Source organism: Anabrus simplex, chromosome 1, assembly GCF_040414725.1.
Source record: "Anabrus simplex isolate iqAnaSimp1 chromosome 1, ASM4041472v1, whole genome shotgun sequence".
Taxonomy (NCBI): domain Eukaryota; kingdom Metazoa; phylum Arthropoda; class Insecta; order Orthoptera; family Tettigoniidae; genus Anabrus; species Anabrus simplex.
In genome coordinates, this window is record NC_090265.1 from 924,112,161 (window position 1) to 924,127,554 (window position 15,394).

Genomic DNA, 15,394 nt, shown 5'->3' on the forward strand with positions numbered 1-15,394 from the left:
GATACTAGATGAAGCACAGAAATCAGGAGAAGTATAGCTCAGACTATACATGCATTTCAAGAAAAAAGAATGCTACACATTAGTCGGACACTCAACGCCGTAATACGAAATAATATTTTTAATACTTTCATCCGGAGAGTACATTCTATACGGCTGCGATATCTAGGCATTGTTATAGATAAACCGCGAACATCCGGAGGCAGTGGAGATGTGGAGTTGGGGAAAAGCCACCTGAACTTATTGGGCAGAAAGACAACTAACGAAAATGTCCTAATAATAGTCAGAGAACGCAGGTATCTAATAAATACAATTCGGAGAAATACATCACTATTTGGCCATTTGCTAAGGCAAAATGCCTTTAACACAAAACGTAATAGAAGCCAAGATCTTAGGGAAGAATAAAGGTGGTGGTGGAAATAACACAAATAACAGGGAACAAGAACTATCAAAATCTGAGGGAAAAAAATCGGTTGAGGACAGGTGAGGTATGTTCCCGCTTGGATTTCGTGATAACGTCGAGCGACGCAAGTCTGACTGGAGTGAAATTTATTCTAGCTGGTTGCCTAGTGACCAATATGACATAACCCAAGCATGCATGAAATGTATCACTCCGTATCATTCCAATCCAGTCGGCATGTGTGATTACGTAAGTCGTATTATACCGCGAGGTTATCTTTTGTGAAGCTGAAATCTGAGAAGAGTTAGAGTGGCACATCTCAATCCTATTCCTTTCCAATGATACGAAGAAAGGTAGCTAATGTTTCGTAACATGTTTCTAAATTTCCTACACCTTGTAACTTCTGCCATAGTTACCTAAGTCTATCACAATAACACCGTTATATCGAACACGATATCCCATTTTCAATTATACGCACATCATGGAATATAATACAATATGATGTACATTAAGAGTGTCTCGCAACAGATCATGGAATAGAATTCGATATGAAGTACATTAAGAGTGTCTCGCAAGTTTATCCCCACATAACTTTGTCCCTAAGCGTTTTAGGGGAACCGTTATGATACCAGCACCTCAGGCTTCGAGGGGGCTTTCTAACGGTACACCACTTGGGAGTTCGTATTGCTATTTAGACCGACAAATCTTCGATTTTAAAAAATCAGTGCTTCAAACTTTCAGTCCCTCCCATGGCATGTTATTCGTTTCGCATTCAGATCATTATTTTTGATGAGAATATAAGGCGGCAAATGCTCTATATTAAGAAATCTTATCCACCTGCGATGGTTTTTTTCTCGGAGTTATTCATAGCAATTCAAATCATATACCTAAAAATTCTCATCTCTGCGTATGAAACTGAGACCCAACGAGTATCACATTTCCTTTTAAGTCTCACATTTGCAATCAAGCGATACCTTAACCATTCTAATTTTATCTTTAGTTCCGCAGCTATTAACCGACAGTGAGCGCGTGATTTCGATACGTTTGGTTTCGAACATATCGTCGCAGAGCCTCGAAATACCGCTATGTGACAATGTTGAAGGGAGAAATACTGACCCGCAACACATGTATCCCTTAGAACGAAAATTCGTTGACATTGATCATACTGAACCTTATATGACAGAACCTTTCTGGTCAGAGTCCTAAGCTGAAATATCATAGAGCGGTTTTTCTAGGCGCAACGACGATATGTAAATGGATTTTGTAGACGTTGCTACTTCAAAAGTATAAAGAAGAGAATAAACATTGTTGTATCGACAAAAGGCTACTTGTACAATGATAATTGAAAGGAAACGACAGGCGAAAGGACGTTCCAATGAAACAGTGCTTCAAGCGTGTAATCAATAACTAGTATCCACACAATTCTAGTCTACAGTGAAGTAAAACCAAACCTAATTTCATACTTATGTATATTTGGAAACCACAAATTCTTCCTGATTTTTGTTGAAAGTGACTTTAACTGCATACAACCTTTTAACATAGAATATGTCTAAAGTTTTCGAATCGTATTTTAACCTGTAAACTTTGCAAAAGAATGAAAGTTCCTAGATGACAAAAGCGACGACAATGTTCAACATCTTATTGTAAATAGAAAGGATCATCGTATCTGGCAACAGGAGTTTAACTTCGGCATGAAGGCATCAGGTGATGTAATGGTGCTGCCATCTTGAGGTGTTAAAATCACCGGGCCGCGCAGCTAACAATCAATGTAGCTCTGGACTCTGGCGTAGTAGCACGTTATGTGATGTGTCGTTTGATTTGCCTCAGTAAGTTTTACAAGTATATGGTAAAAACGAATCAAATAGTGAATATTTCAGAAAATTGTGGGTCACGTAGCTACTAGTTTGCATTCTGGAGATAGTGGGATCGATCCCCACTGGCGGTAGCTCTGAAGATGGTTTTCAGTGGTTTCACAATTTCACACCAGGTAAATGCCGGAGCTGTATAGCTGCCTCAGTAGATCAGTGGAAGAGCGTCCGACTCATGATCTCCAGTTCGCGAGTTCGATCGTGTCTGAGATGGTCGATTATTTAAGGGTGGCCCAAAATCTGGGTACCCCACGCCATTGTTGTTGGAACGTTAGAAATATCTCTAGTGATGCACTTGAAGTTAAATTAACTCACCTATAGAAACCAACCAGTAGAATTCAACTTTCGTTGCAGAAGAGCAGTATAATCGGATGTCGTCTAATTAGCATAACTTCAGAACGTCCGCAATTTGATATTGGAGGACATACGATTAGTAATTTAGTAGTAATAGTGCTCACCTCGTGGTCTTGATCGTTAAGGTGTTAAGTCTATATGGCCTGACACTGTGATTAGCCGGTTCGAGTCCCATTGGTCGAAAAAAAATTCACCATCAAAATGTTGACCAGTAGGGTAAGAGACGTGGTCCTATACAATTTCCAATCCCTTGATTGCATGCCAAAAGGATGGATTCAATTCCAAAACTCTCCACCCTGTCCGTATGAAGTGAGGGCATATGACGCAGTTGATGGTAATTCGTCCGTGGGATGGAGACGTAAAGCTTTGAACAGACCCCTTGGTCTTATTCGACAGGAGTAGGCTACGTGCCGACACCGCTTTTCAGCCTCTCCCTACCTCATCGTCCTCCCACATCCAGACGCGAACGTCACCCATGGGCGTCAATTAGAAAGACCTGCACCAGGTGAGCCGTACACGTCCTCGAACACTACCGGCACTAAAAGCCATACATTACATAAATAAAACAGAGCAAGTTGGCCGCGCGGTTAGGGGTGTGCAGCTTTGAGCTTGCGTTCGGGAGATAGTGGATTCGAACCCCCCGTGTCGGCAGCTCTGAAGATGGTTTTTCATGGTTTCCCAATTTAACATTACGCAAATGCTGGGACTGTACCTTAATTAAGGTCACGGCCGCTCCCTTCCCACTCCTAGCCCTTTCCTCTCCCATCAGCGCCATAAGACCTATCTGTGTCGGTGCAACTAAAAGAAAACTGTAAAATTAAAGAAAGAAATAAATAGTAGCCTTTTTGGCCCTTATTCACAATTTATTAGGTTCGACACTTCACGTGGATTTGGCCTAGTTATTTCTGACGCCCCACGAACCTACCACGCTAGCGTAGCAGGGGGAGAGGTGATACTCCCACGTGGCGCGTCCCAGGTGGCGGATAGGGGGTCATAACCGGCTTGCCGGCGGTCTTGATGGAAATAAAATACCTCTCGCGGACCAAAAACACAACCCTCCTGCGGGTGGGGGACGCACATGTAGAATACACACGCGGTATCCCCTGCCTGTCGTAAGAGGCGACTAAAAGGGGCCCAAGGGGCTCTCAACTTGGGAGTGTGGATTGGCGACCACGGGGCACTTAGCTCAGCCCTGGCATTGCTTCCACTTACTTGTGCCAGGCTCCTCACTTTCGTCTATCCTGTCCGACCTCCCTTTGTCAAGTTTTGTTCTTTTCCGACCCCGACGGTAGTAAAGCACTCGAGGCCTAAGGAGTCTTTCATTTTCACGCCCTTAGTGGCCCTTGCCTTTCTTCGTCCTTTACTTCATTTTACGAAGTGACGGATCGCTTCTTCTTTTCTTTTCTCTCTCTCTCTCTACCCCCTGTGGGTGGGGGACGCAGACGAAGAATACACCAACGGTATCCCCTAACTGTCGTGAGGGGCGACTAAAAGGGGCGACCAAGGGATGATTGTCTTAAAACCATGAAACTACTTTTAATTAGTACCATCACGCGGGGAACACCATGGGTCGCCTTTACTTGCGAGTAGTACCACTATATTAGGTACACCAGAGGTTTGTGATTAGTATCAACAGAGAGTGGGTCACTGTGCGTTTCCAGTACCCGTGATTAGTACCATTGTGAGAAACACCACGGGTGTGGGCGTCGCCTGTGATTAGTACCACTATATGAGGAACACCACGGGAATACCGGCGCCCGTGATTAGTACACCTAGGTGAGGAACCCCATCGGTTTGCGTTGGCTATGAGTGGCACCATTGTGTGAGAAACACCATAGGTCTGCGTTACCTGTACGACGTACAATACTTGTGAGTAGTGCCATCATGTGTGGAACACCGTGAGTCTTCGCTACTTTTGATTAGTACCCCAACATGACAAATACCATGGTTCTACTTTATTAGCACCAAGTACCATTATGAGAAGCCTTTGACCTGGATTGTGGACCCCTTTAGACAACAAGCATCCTCGATTCCGGATTGAGCTTTAGAAGTGGTCCCTTGGTCAGTAATACTATTATTTATGATAGTTTTTGAGTCGAAATGATTGTTTTAAATTCATATCCATCCATTCATTCTTCATGACATTTTTTATTTTGGTCAGTGGATGATTTTGAATTTGTCATTTCATTCGTACCATTAGGGGCCTATGACTTCGATGTTAGGCCCCTTTAAACAACAAGCATCATCATCATCATCATCATTCCTGACGCCAACTGTACTATAGTTGTCTGACGACAAGTCGCGCGGTAAGAGGTGCGAGGGGTAAACATGGCTGCCGCGCATGCGTTTATCTCAAGTCTCCAGGTCTGATAATAAATATCTGTTCCGTCTGCAGCGACTCTTGCGAATTGACGTGCTTTTGTGAAATTCCAAAGCGGTAGAGTTATTGTGCCTTAGTTACACAGTTACTGCATGTACTTCATAATGAACAGTTGAATAATGAATATGCATTGATTCAGAAAGCTGGCATTGTCTGTCACGACTGATGTTTGTAGCTAAGAGTGTAGTGCATAGTTAAAACCCTCGGTCCGACCAGGAATCGAACCCGGAGGCGTCTCAACCAAAGGCTAGTATGCAAAGAAGGCAAACAATAGTAGCAGTAGTTGTTGTTCTTGTTGTTCTTGATTTCTCCGGGTTAAAATTCAACTTCGATTCTATGATGCGTCTCTCATCAGAGAAGAACTTTAGAGAACGCAAAGTTCTACTTAAGCCAGAGAAATGACTTGAATGAAGTGTCTCTTATAACTGCAGTACAATAAGGAGCTCAGCGCTTGCAGCCTACAGCCGTATACCTGCCTTGTACATCCCACTACATATCCATTAACAGAGCACTACAGCATATACTTGTAGTGTCCTTCTTCTGAAAAATATTTTAAAAGATGTCCGCGGGCTACATCACTGTGCTTCTGAAACTGCCTACAACCATATTTTATGATCAACAACCTCTACATTTTGTCCACAGTTCCCTGAGAAACTTCCGTTTTTATTTTTATTTTTTTTACAATTGGCCTCACGTCGCACCGGTACCTGTAAGTCTGGTGACGATGAAAAAACTGCCATCCTACGACTGTGAAATATCCATCCCCGTGGTCTAGTTTCCCATTTATTGGAACAGGTTTCATTCATTTTGAATCTGGTTCGAAGTAACACAATCGGCCCATATAGATGAGTGTAATTAACATGAAAATGGGGACTGGGAAGGTGTGCCAGTTCGAGCTGTCCTGTCTTACAAATCGTGTTTTAATTCATGCTATATTTTACCAATTATCTGAAATATTCATTTAACAAATGTGTCCGTCTCATTGGCTAAATGGTAAGCGTTGAGGCCTTCGGTTCAGAGGGTGTTATGTTCGGTTCCTGGCCGGGTCACGGATTTTAATCGCGTCTGATTAATTCTTCTGGCCCGGGGACTGGGTGTTTGTGTTTGCCATAACACGTTCCTCTTCACATTCAGACAATACACTACATTTCCCACCACCACAGAAACACGCAATATTGATTACTTCCCTCCATATAGGGTTGACATCTGGAAGGTCACCCGGCCGTAAAACATAGCCATATCCACATGTGCGACACAGTTCGCACCCGAGACCCCACAGATGTGGGAAAAGCGGTAGAAGAAGAATATTCATTTAACAATTTTAACCCTCCATGCCTAAAAATTAATATTTAAGCACTTGAGGGTCGTTACACGGAAATAATTCAAGTGCCTGTCTCAACAAATTTGCTCTATCCTTCATTTTAATTCCCCCTCACTCAATTACGTCTATTGCCGTCAAACTTGACACAGGTAGCTGGATTTATGAAGTGCGAATTGAAAAATCAATTTCGCTCCCTATTTCGAACGATGGTGGCGTAAATGATCTCTGGTAAAACATTTAGTGTTTACCCATCAAAATGAATTAAAACGCAGCCATAGATCCTGCAACAAAGTTCATGTTTCTCCGCCATCTGGTAGAACAAAACGGAAAGTCGAAATTGACACGCATGCAGTTTAATAGATGTCATATAAAAGTGTCTGTAACATGGTAGCTAAGGCCATACTATTATTATTATTATTATTATTATTATTATTATTATTATCTTAAAATTGATCATGTATTGTATATGCAGTGGCTTGTATTTTTGTTTCAGATGCACGTCCCGGTGCTAAGAGGCGTGTTGTTCTTCGCAGGGATCCATCAGACAAGGCACATCGCAGTGAGTATCGCTAAACGTTGTTAGTAAAATAATCCTGTGTCCTATAACTTTAATTTGTTGTTTATGTGCCAGAGCATGGAGTGAGTTGGCTGCGTGATTAGCGGTGTGTAGCTGTGAGCTTTCATTTGGGATATGGCGGTTTCGAACCCCACTGTCTGCACCCCTGAAGATGGCTTTCCGTGGTTTCCCATTTTCACACCAGACAAATGCTGGGGCTGTACCTTAATTAAAGCCACTGCCACTTTCTTCTCATTTCTAGATCTTTCCAATCACTTCGTCGCCATAAGGCCTACCTGTGTCGTTGCGACGTAGAGCAACATGTAAAAATTATATATAGCCTATACATACATACATATTCTCACAGAAAAAGGAAGCATACTGTTTCACGAGCTCCTTAATGTCATTTAAGAACATGAAAAGAAAATGTCGATATATTTCGCCGATCTGGAGATATTTGAGATAAAGTTTCTTATTGACACACCCGGTGTAATATCAAGGAACGATATGGTGGTGGCTTGTCTTGAGTTCCAATGGCTGCTCGCCAGTATCTCTCACACAGTTTTTGTTTCCGTTCTAGATGCTTTTTCACTTTCGAAGGTTTATTTACAGTCGTAATCGGTGTTAGAATCTCGAATTCCCCAGAGCAACGTGACCAACAGTATCCTTTATTGAAATCTGAAATATATTTGTTAATATGTGGAGCGAGTAGAGCTTGGCGGACAGTGGACATTCGAAGAATAACAAGGCGCTAGCTAAAGGGTCGGGCAGAGATAAAATCATCGATATAGAGTTGTGGTGCGCATTGGAACCAATATCCGGTCGGAATATTACAAAAGATGTTTTGCGATACTGTTGTAATGACTACAAAGTTATGACCTGTGCCTTTACAAAGAGCATATACCACATGGCAAAATGTTGGCAAATAATTCCACTGTTTTATTCTGGTTTCGTTTTGTATTTGAAAATAATATTGACTATTTCGCCAATTATAATTCTGAATATTGTATTGCAGGTTTCCATCCGTTAGCGCGTTCACTAGCGCATGCATTATGTTTTGAATTGCAGTGCAACTTTTAATTCATGTTAATTATTTTGCGCAAACCCCACACAAACACAAACAGTGAGAGAAATAAAGTTTACACATGCATACATAGGGTGTATTATAATTAATAGCACAAATTGAAACAGCGGTAAGTAAACGATACTAGAAGCAAAAATGTCTTAGTAAATATGGGTCAGCAAATGAGCCGTTTGTGAGATAATTTAGAAGTGGTGGTTACCAGCCACCACTGACTTGACCGTGTGTAAACGTTATCCTAATTAGGAAAAGGTATCAATACAACATTAAAAAAGTTACTAGATACTTTGTAGAACCTAATTAGGAAAAGGTACCAATACAACATTAAGAAAAGTTACTTGATACTTTGTAGAACCTAATTAGGAAAAGGTACCAATACAACATTAAGAAAAGTTACTAGATACTTTGTAGAACCTAATTAGGAAAAGGTACCAATATAACATTAAGAAAAGTTACTTGATACTTTGTAGAACCTAATTAAGAAAAGGTACCAATACAACATTAAGAAAAGTTACTAGATACTTTGTAGAACCTAATTAGGAAAAGGTACCAATACAACATTAAGAAAAGTTACTAGATACTTTGTAGAACCTAATTAGGAAAAGGTGCCAATACAGCATTAAGAAAAGTTACTTGATACTTTGTAGAACCTAATTAGGAAAAGGTACCAATACAACATTAAGGAAAGTTACTAGATACTTTGTAGAATCTAATTAGGAAAAGGTACCAATATAACATTAAGAAAAGTTACTAGATACTTTGTAGAACCTAATTAGGAAAAGGTACCAATACAACATTAAGAAAAGTTACTTATTACTTTGAGAACCTAATTAAGAAAAGGTACCAATACAACATTAAGAAAAGTTACTTGATACTTTGTAGAACCTAATTAAGAAAAGGTACCAATACAACATTAAGAAAAGTTACTAGATACTTTGTAGAACCTAATTAGGAAAAGGTACCAATACAACATTAAGCAAAGTTACTAGATACTTTGTAGAACCTAATTAGGAAAAAGTACCAATACAACATTAAGGAAAGCTACTAGATACTTTGTAGAATCTAATTAGGAAAAGGTACCAATATAACTTTAAGAAAAGTTAAGATACTTTGTAGAACCTAATTAGGAAAAGGTACCAATACAACATTAAGAGAATTTACTTGATACTTTGAGAACCTAATTAAGAAAAGGTACCAATACAACATTAAGAAAAGTTACTTGATACTTTGTAGAACCTAATTAAGAAAAGGTACCAATACAACATTAAGAAAAGTTACTAGATACTTTGCTGGAAGTGCAGTTGTTTTTAATGAACAAGTAAACAGTCTTACTTAGTATGTTACAGTTACAATGACTGTTCAGTGTACTTATTCGTAGTTCAAGGAAGTGATTCAAATTTTGACTGTTTTCTTGTTCATTAAAAACAACTGCACTTCTACCAAAGTGTCTAATAGCATTTCTTAATGTTGTATCGGTACCTTTTCCTAACTAGGATGACGTTTACACATAATCAAGTCAGTGATTCGTTTGCGGATCCATGTGTACTAAAATATTTTTTGCTTTTATTATCGTGTACCGAGCTCGATAGCTGCAGTCGCTTAAGTGCGGCCAGTATCCAGTAATCGGGAGATAGTGGGTTCGAGCCCCACTGTCGGCAACCCTGAAGATGGTTTTCCGTGGTTTCCCATTTTCACACCAGGCAAATGCCGGGGCTGTACCTTAATTAAGGCCACTGCCGCTTCCTTCCAATCCCTAGGCCTTTCCTTTCCCATCGTCGCCATAAGACATATCTGTGTCGGTGCGACGTAAAGCCACTAGCAAAAGAATATTATCGTGTACTTACAGCCGTTTCAATTTGCGCTATTATTTATGATACACCCTGTATATCGAGAACAAAGGCCGAGTTAGGGGCGCGCAGCTGTGAGCTTGCATCCAGGAGATAGTGGGTTCGAACCCCACTGTCGGCTCCCCTGAAGGTGGTTTTCCGTCGTTTCCCATTTTCACACCAGGCAAATGCTGGGGATGTACCATAATTAAGGCCACGGCCGCTTCCTTACCACTCCTAGCCCTTTCCTATCTCATCGTCGCCATAAGACCTATCTGTGTCGGTGCGACGTAAAACCAATAGCAAAAAATAGTATGTAGAGAAGAGGAATGTAGGAAACGTCAGAGTACGTAAAGAGATATATTATTTTGTTTCCGATATTTTAATAGGCGATAATGTACTAATTTGCTGGTATTACAAAAAGTAGACGAAAAAATTGTTTGAAAAATGAATAAGGTAAATATATATATTTTTTACAATTGTCTTTACGTCGCACGGACACAGACAGGTTTTACGGCGACGATGGGAGAGGAAAAGGCTAGGAGTAGGAAGGATGTGACCGTGGCCTTAATTAAGGTACAGCCTGGAGTGGAAATGGGAAACCGCGGAAAACCATCTTTAAGACTGTTGACAGTGGGGTTCAAACCCACTCTCTCCCGAATGCAAGCTCACAGCTGTGCACAACTAAACTTATCGCCAACTCGCTCGGTTATCAGGTAAATATCAACTAAGGTATAACCTGCCAGATGTGCTTCTCGACGTTTAGGACAGCATGTATTAAAATTATTTCCAATTACTGTACCTAGAAACTGAAATAGTGAAGAACATTTTCCTTACATAGTATCCAGATGAGTTCCGAATGAATTTTTATGGATTTGAAAAAGTGGTGGAGGTGGAGGAAATTATTGTTTTAAGAGGAAGTGCATCTAGACAGCAATTCTCTGTTAACACTTATCAGAGGATAAATGGAAGAGGTCGAACACTTTGAAGAATGAAGGTATCGGCAAAAGAAAGCGAAGGGCCACGAAGGACGTGAAAATGAAAGACTCTGTAGGCCTCGCAAAGCTAATATCATCGGGTCGGAAAAGAACAAGAGTTGACCGGGTAAGGTCTGATAGAAAAGATGAAAGCAAGAAACCTGACATAAATACGTGGAAGCAATGCCGAGCTCAGCTAATGGATTCGCCCCCAACATGAAACCCCTCAGTTCCACTTTGTCACTGCTTATGACAGGCAGGGATTGAGTGAACTTATTCTATCGCTCCCACCCGCAGGTGATTGGATTGGAAAAAATCTTTGTTGTTTCTTTTTTGTTTTTTGTTTTTTTTTTGTTTTTTTTTACTTTTGGTATAGTACCTTTCACGTTGTTTGGATATGATTTACATTTTGAAATTTAGCTATAGGTAATTAGTGAACTATAATTGGTGTAGCACAATGTTAATAAACCTTATTGGGGGGGGGATTTTGCGGGATTAGCGCAGTTCGTCAACTTTTGGCATTCCACACCGATAGCTGAAGTTCGAATCCCGATCGACCCTGGGTTAGAAATTTTTTCTGGAAAACCAAGTGGCGTCATGCAGGGAGTTCGGCTTTAAATCCCCTATCGAAACCAAAATGAGCCTGCGTCGTTTCACCGACTTCATAAATACCCGGAAAAACCTGATGAAAGGGAGTTAATAACCCTGATATGAGTGTGTTCCATTTTACTCTAAAATGTTAAGGTACTATTAGATCAGAATATGAACTATATTTTCATGCGCAGTATATTGAAAACCCTATCATATGTTTTAGCATTCTGTCAGCCCTACCATTGGATTTCACAACTAATTTAATATGAATGATACGATCCATAAGACTCTACGAATTTCGCCGTACCTGCTTACCCTCCAAGTTCGGTTTTTCCCTCGCACTCGGCGAGGGATCCCACCTCTACCGCCTCAAGGCAGTGTCCTGGAGCTTCAAACTCTGGGTCGGGGGCTATAACTGGGGAGGATGACCAGTACCTCGCCCAGGCTGCCTCACCTGCCATGCTGAACAGGGGCCTTGCGGAGGGAGGGTGGAAGATTGGAAGGGATAGACAATGAAGAGGGAAGGAAGCGGCCGTGGCCTTAAGTTAGGTACCATCCCGGCATTTGCCTGGAGGAGAAGTGGGAAACTACGGAAAACCACTTCCAGGATGGCTGAGGTGGGAATCGAACCCGGGTCTGCGGGGGTGGCAGGTAATCACACTAACCACTACACCACAGAGGCGGACAATGCTATATATTTTCCTTAAGTATGTTGAACATTTCTGAAAATTATTTAGTTTAAAAACCTGAGAATTTATGTTGGGGAGCTGTAGAGCAGCCCTGGCGAAAATGTTAACCTACGCTGAATCAGTGTATACCGAGGTACGCAACGTGTGTAGCACCTATCTAGGGAGATGAATCCAGAAGGGAATGTAAAGCAACAGCCTGACCATTAGCAGCACGTCAAACAGAAATGGAAACGAGGTCGACTGCCGGCCAGAGAGAGAGTCGGGATTCGAGGAGTTAGGAAGCAAGCGAAATGCATAGCGAGGCAAAATGTAATCGCGAGTCGCATTTTCGACACGCCTGACACAAGACAGTTAAAACCCCATTAATAAACGGACCGGAATACGTAACTTGCAAACACCTTAATATAACTCAACGGTCAAATATAAAGACAGACATCGCAACTCTCATATTTCATGTAGTAGTGTACTAATTCCCATTGCATTTTACAGTAGTAACGTTCTTCTTACGATTTATAAAAGACATTAGTTCACCATCTGGAGTACATGTTTCGTAGATGTTTGTTTTTCAATAGAGTGTCCCAAATAGCCAAGTGATGAAATTTCATTCGACACGAAGATAAAGTAGTAACACAATAGTAAAGATGTAATTGCCGTCTCCATGGCTAAACGGTTAGCGTGCTGGCCTTTGGTCACAGGGGTCTCGGGTTCGATTCCAAGCAGGGTCGGGAATTTTAACCATAGTTGGTTGATTTCGCTGGCACTGGGGCTGGGTGAATGTGTTGTCTTTATTATCATTTCATCCTCGTCACGAAGCGCAGGTCGCCTACGGGAGTCAAATCAAAAGACCTGCATCTGGGGTGCCGAACTCGTCCTCGGACATTCCCGGCATTAAAAGCCATGTGCCATTTCATTTTTCATACATGTAATGAACCGAAAAATAATCATAAATATTTTCATAAATTGCTTATCGTTGCTTTTTTCGTTTAAGTTGAGAACCACGTAATGATACTTCACGTGTGTGAACTCTTCATAATAATTATTAATGTTATTGACTTTACGTCCCACTAACTAATTTTTCGGTTTTCGTACACGCCAAGGTGCCGGAATTGTGATCCGCAGGAGTTCTTTTACGTGTCAGTAAATCTACCAACACGAGGCTGACATATTTGAGCACCTTCAAATACCACCGGACTCAACCAGGATCGAACCTGCCAATTTGTGGTCAGAAGGCCAGCGCTCTGCCACCTGAGCCACTCAGCCCAGTTGTGAACTCTCCGTCACCCAAGTGACCATACGGCTGGTCAGCCTCTTGGTATTTGGACTTAATGAGCCGATTTCGATTATCGGCTGCATCATAGTATTTTCGTCGTGAAAAGTTAATACAACACTGCTCTGCATCGCGTTACCACAGTTTTCTACACATGGCAGACGTTACCCACTGTCGGGGAGGATCTACCTTACAAGTTCAACACCGACTACTAATAGCCTGTAATTTTTGTGCTGTTTTCAGTTATCTGTGGATGGGGTTGAGAGAGAAAGAGCCTTAACCAATAAGTCTAGGTCCGTTTCAGACATTCTATATAGGTCTAGCCAGTTATTTAACCCAGTCCAACTGGATGGGAAGATATTATGATTCATATAACAATACGACGGCATCAGACAAATATGGACCCTAACTCCATAGATCTTCAACTGAATCATTTTAACCAAATCTACTTGCATTCGAAGAACCCTTTCTGACAATATATCTGATGTCAAGCAGATAAACCATTAATATTGCCATAATAAGTGATGTGGATGATGACTTTCGAATATCATTGTGCCACCTATGATATAATCATCCTACTCTTAAATCTTGGAGAACTCCTGTACACTTCGTAGCTGTATAGTCATGTTAATATAGGAAGCAAGGAAAGGCCATTTTCAGCACTACTGACTCTGGGAATCAGACTTAAAATCTTCGGTATACAACTTACACAACTCGCACTATGTTGCCAAGTCTGTCATTAACTACAGTGAAATGATACCATGCACGAGGGCTGATCAAGAAAGAATGAGGCTAGTTTCCTCTAGCTTCCTTGATAGATATTTGAAAAGAGCGGGGTTTTATGTATAATGTCCGTAAGTTCAATTCCTTTTTAACAGAAATAGGTGGTCGTCGCTCCTCTTCGTCGGTTGATATAAATGAACAACGAGTCAGACGTTGTCATGTGAATATTTGAGAAACAGTCGGTATATCACTAAGTTTATACAAGGAGTATTTTGTTACACCACCTATTCAATACAATCCATTCCACTGTTGCGTGGTCAAATGAATATAGAAACTACCAGATTTTTACGATACATGTTTCGCCCCTTTTTTGTAGGACATCATCAGTTTTTTTCAATCCTAAAAACTCTGAAATGTATAGTGATATAGCTGTTTTCAATACGGAACAATGACGAGAATAATGGTTTGTAAATAAGTCGGTGCTCAAACATTGTCGTTTCATGTCTATTAAAACCCAAATGGGACACGTTCAAAATGTTTATTTTCATATTATTCCCCTTCCAGTTTTTAAATACTCTACTCAAGCTTATTCTCTACTAATGTCATTTTAAGCTCTCTCTCCACAGATAGCTTGGAACATTCCTCTGAGTCGAGTTGTTCCTCTGCTTACCCTAATGTAATACTTTTAATGGAGAAACGCTACATAAACAGTGTACTATACTGTAGCGAACACTGGTGATTAAAAATTAAAATACAGTGTTCATTATAGGAGGACTAATCCAGGAGGTTGTGAAGGAACGTCACAACACTTAGCACAATGGCTGGCGAAGAGACCGTTTCGCCGGTTGACTGTGTTATAAAACACATAAATAATAATAAAAGGAATATTAAGTTTGGGAACCGGAAGACAGAAGAGAGAATACTATTTCACAATAGTGGAAAAGCATCAACAACATGAAAGGAGACAGGTATACTTCCCAAAGACTCCCAACCCCTGATATAATAAGTGGTAAAACGTAGGAATAAGCGAGATATTATGAAAATGACGGTATGTACCAAGGAAATTTTAAGAGAATTTGACCAGATTATCATCCTGAGAACATATTGCATACAAATTAATTCAAAAATTTAATTTTCTTGTGTTCATTATAAACATTTAAATCACATGTTGGTATGTCTTTTGAAACGTTTTGCCAGTGTAAGGAAAGAAACAGACTGTGTTCTCAAACTATAACACAAACTTGACTTGTATTAACTGAGTCAATTATAGAATTTCGTTCACGAGTATTGTAATTTCCTTGAAAAAAATGCACCACATTTTTTCCTCTTTCTGTAAAATTTAAATTTGGCGCTTACAACGTTTC

At 40.7% G+C, this 15,394-nt stretch overlaps 1 protein-coding gene across 1 annotated transcript in view; it reads left to right on the forward strand.

Moving 5' to 3' along the window:
• The window catches only part of Fife (regulating synaptic membrane exocytosis protein fife), a 969,278-nt gene that overhangs the window by 613,423 nt on the left and 340,461 nt on the right, over positions 1-15,394 (forward strand). Inside the window, exons 12-13 of the mRNA XM_068225089.1 lie at positions 6,814-6,883; positions 6,952-6,959. Coding sequence (XP_068081190.1) covers positions 6,814-6,883; positions 6,952-6,959 — 78 coding nt within the window. The remainder of the gene's footprint in view (positions 1-6,813; positions 6,884-6,951; positions 6,960-15,394) is intronic.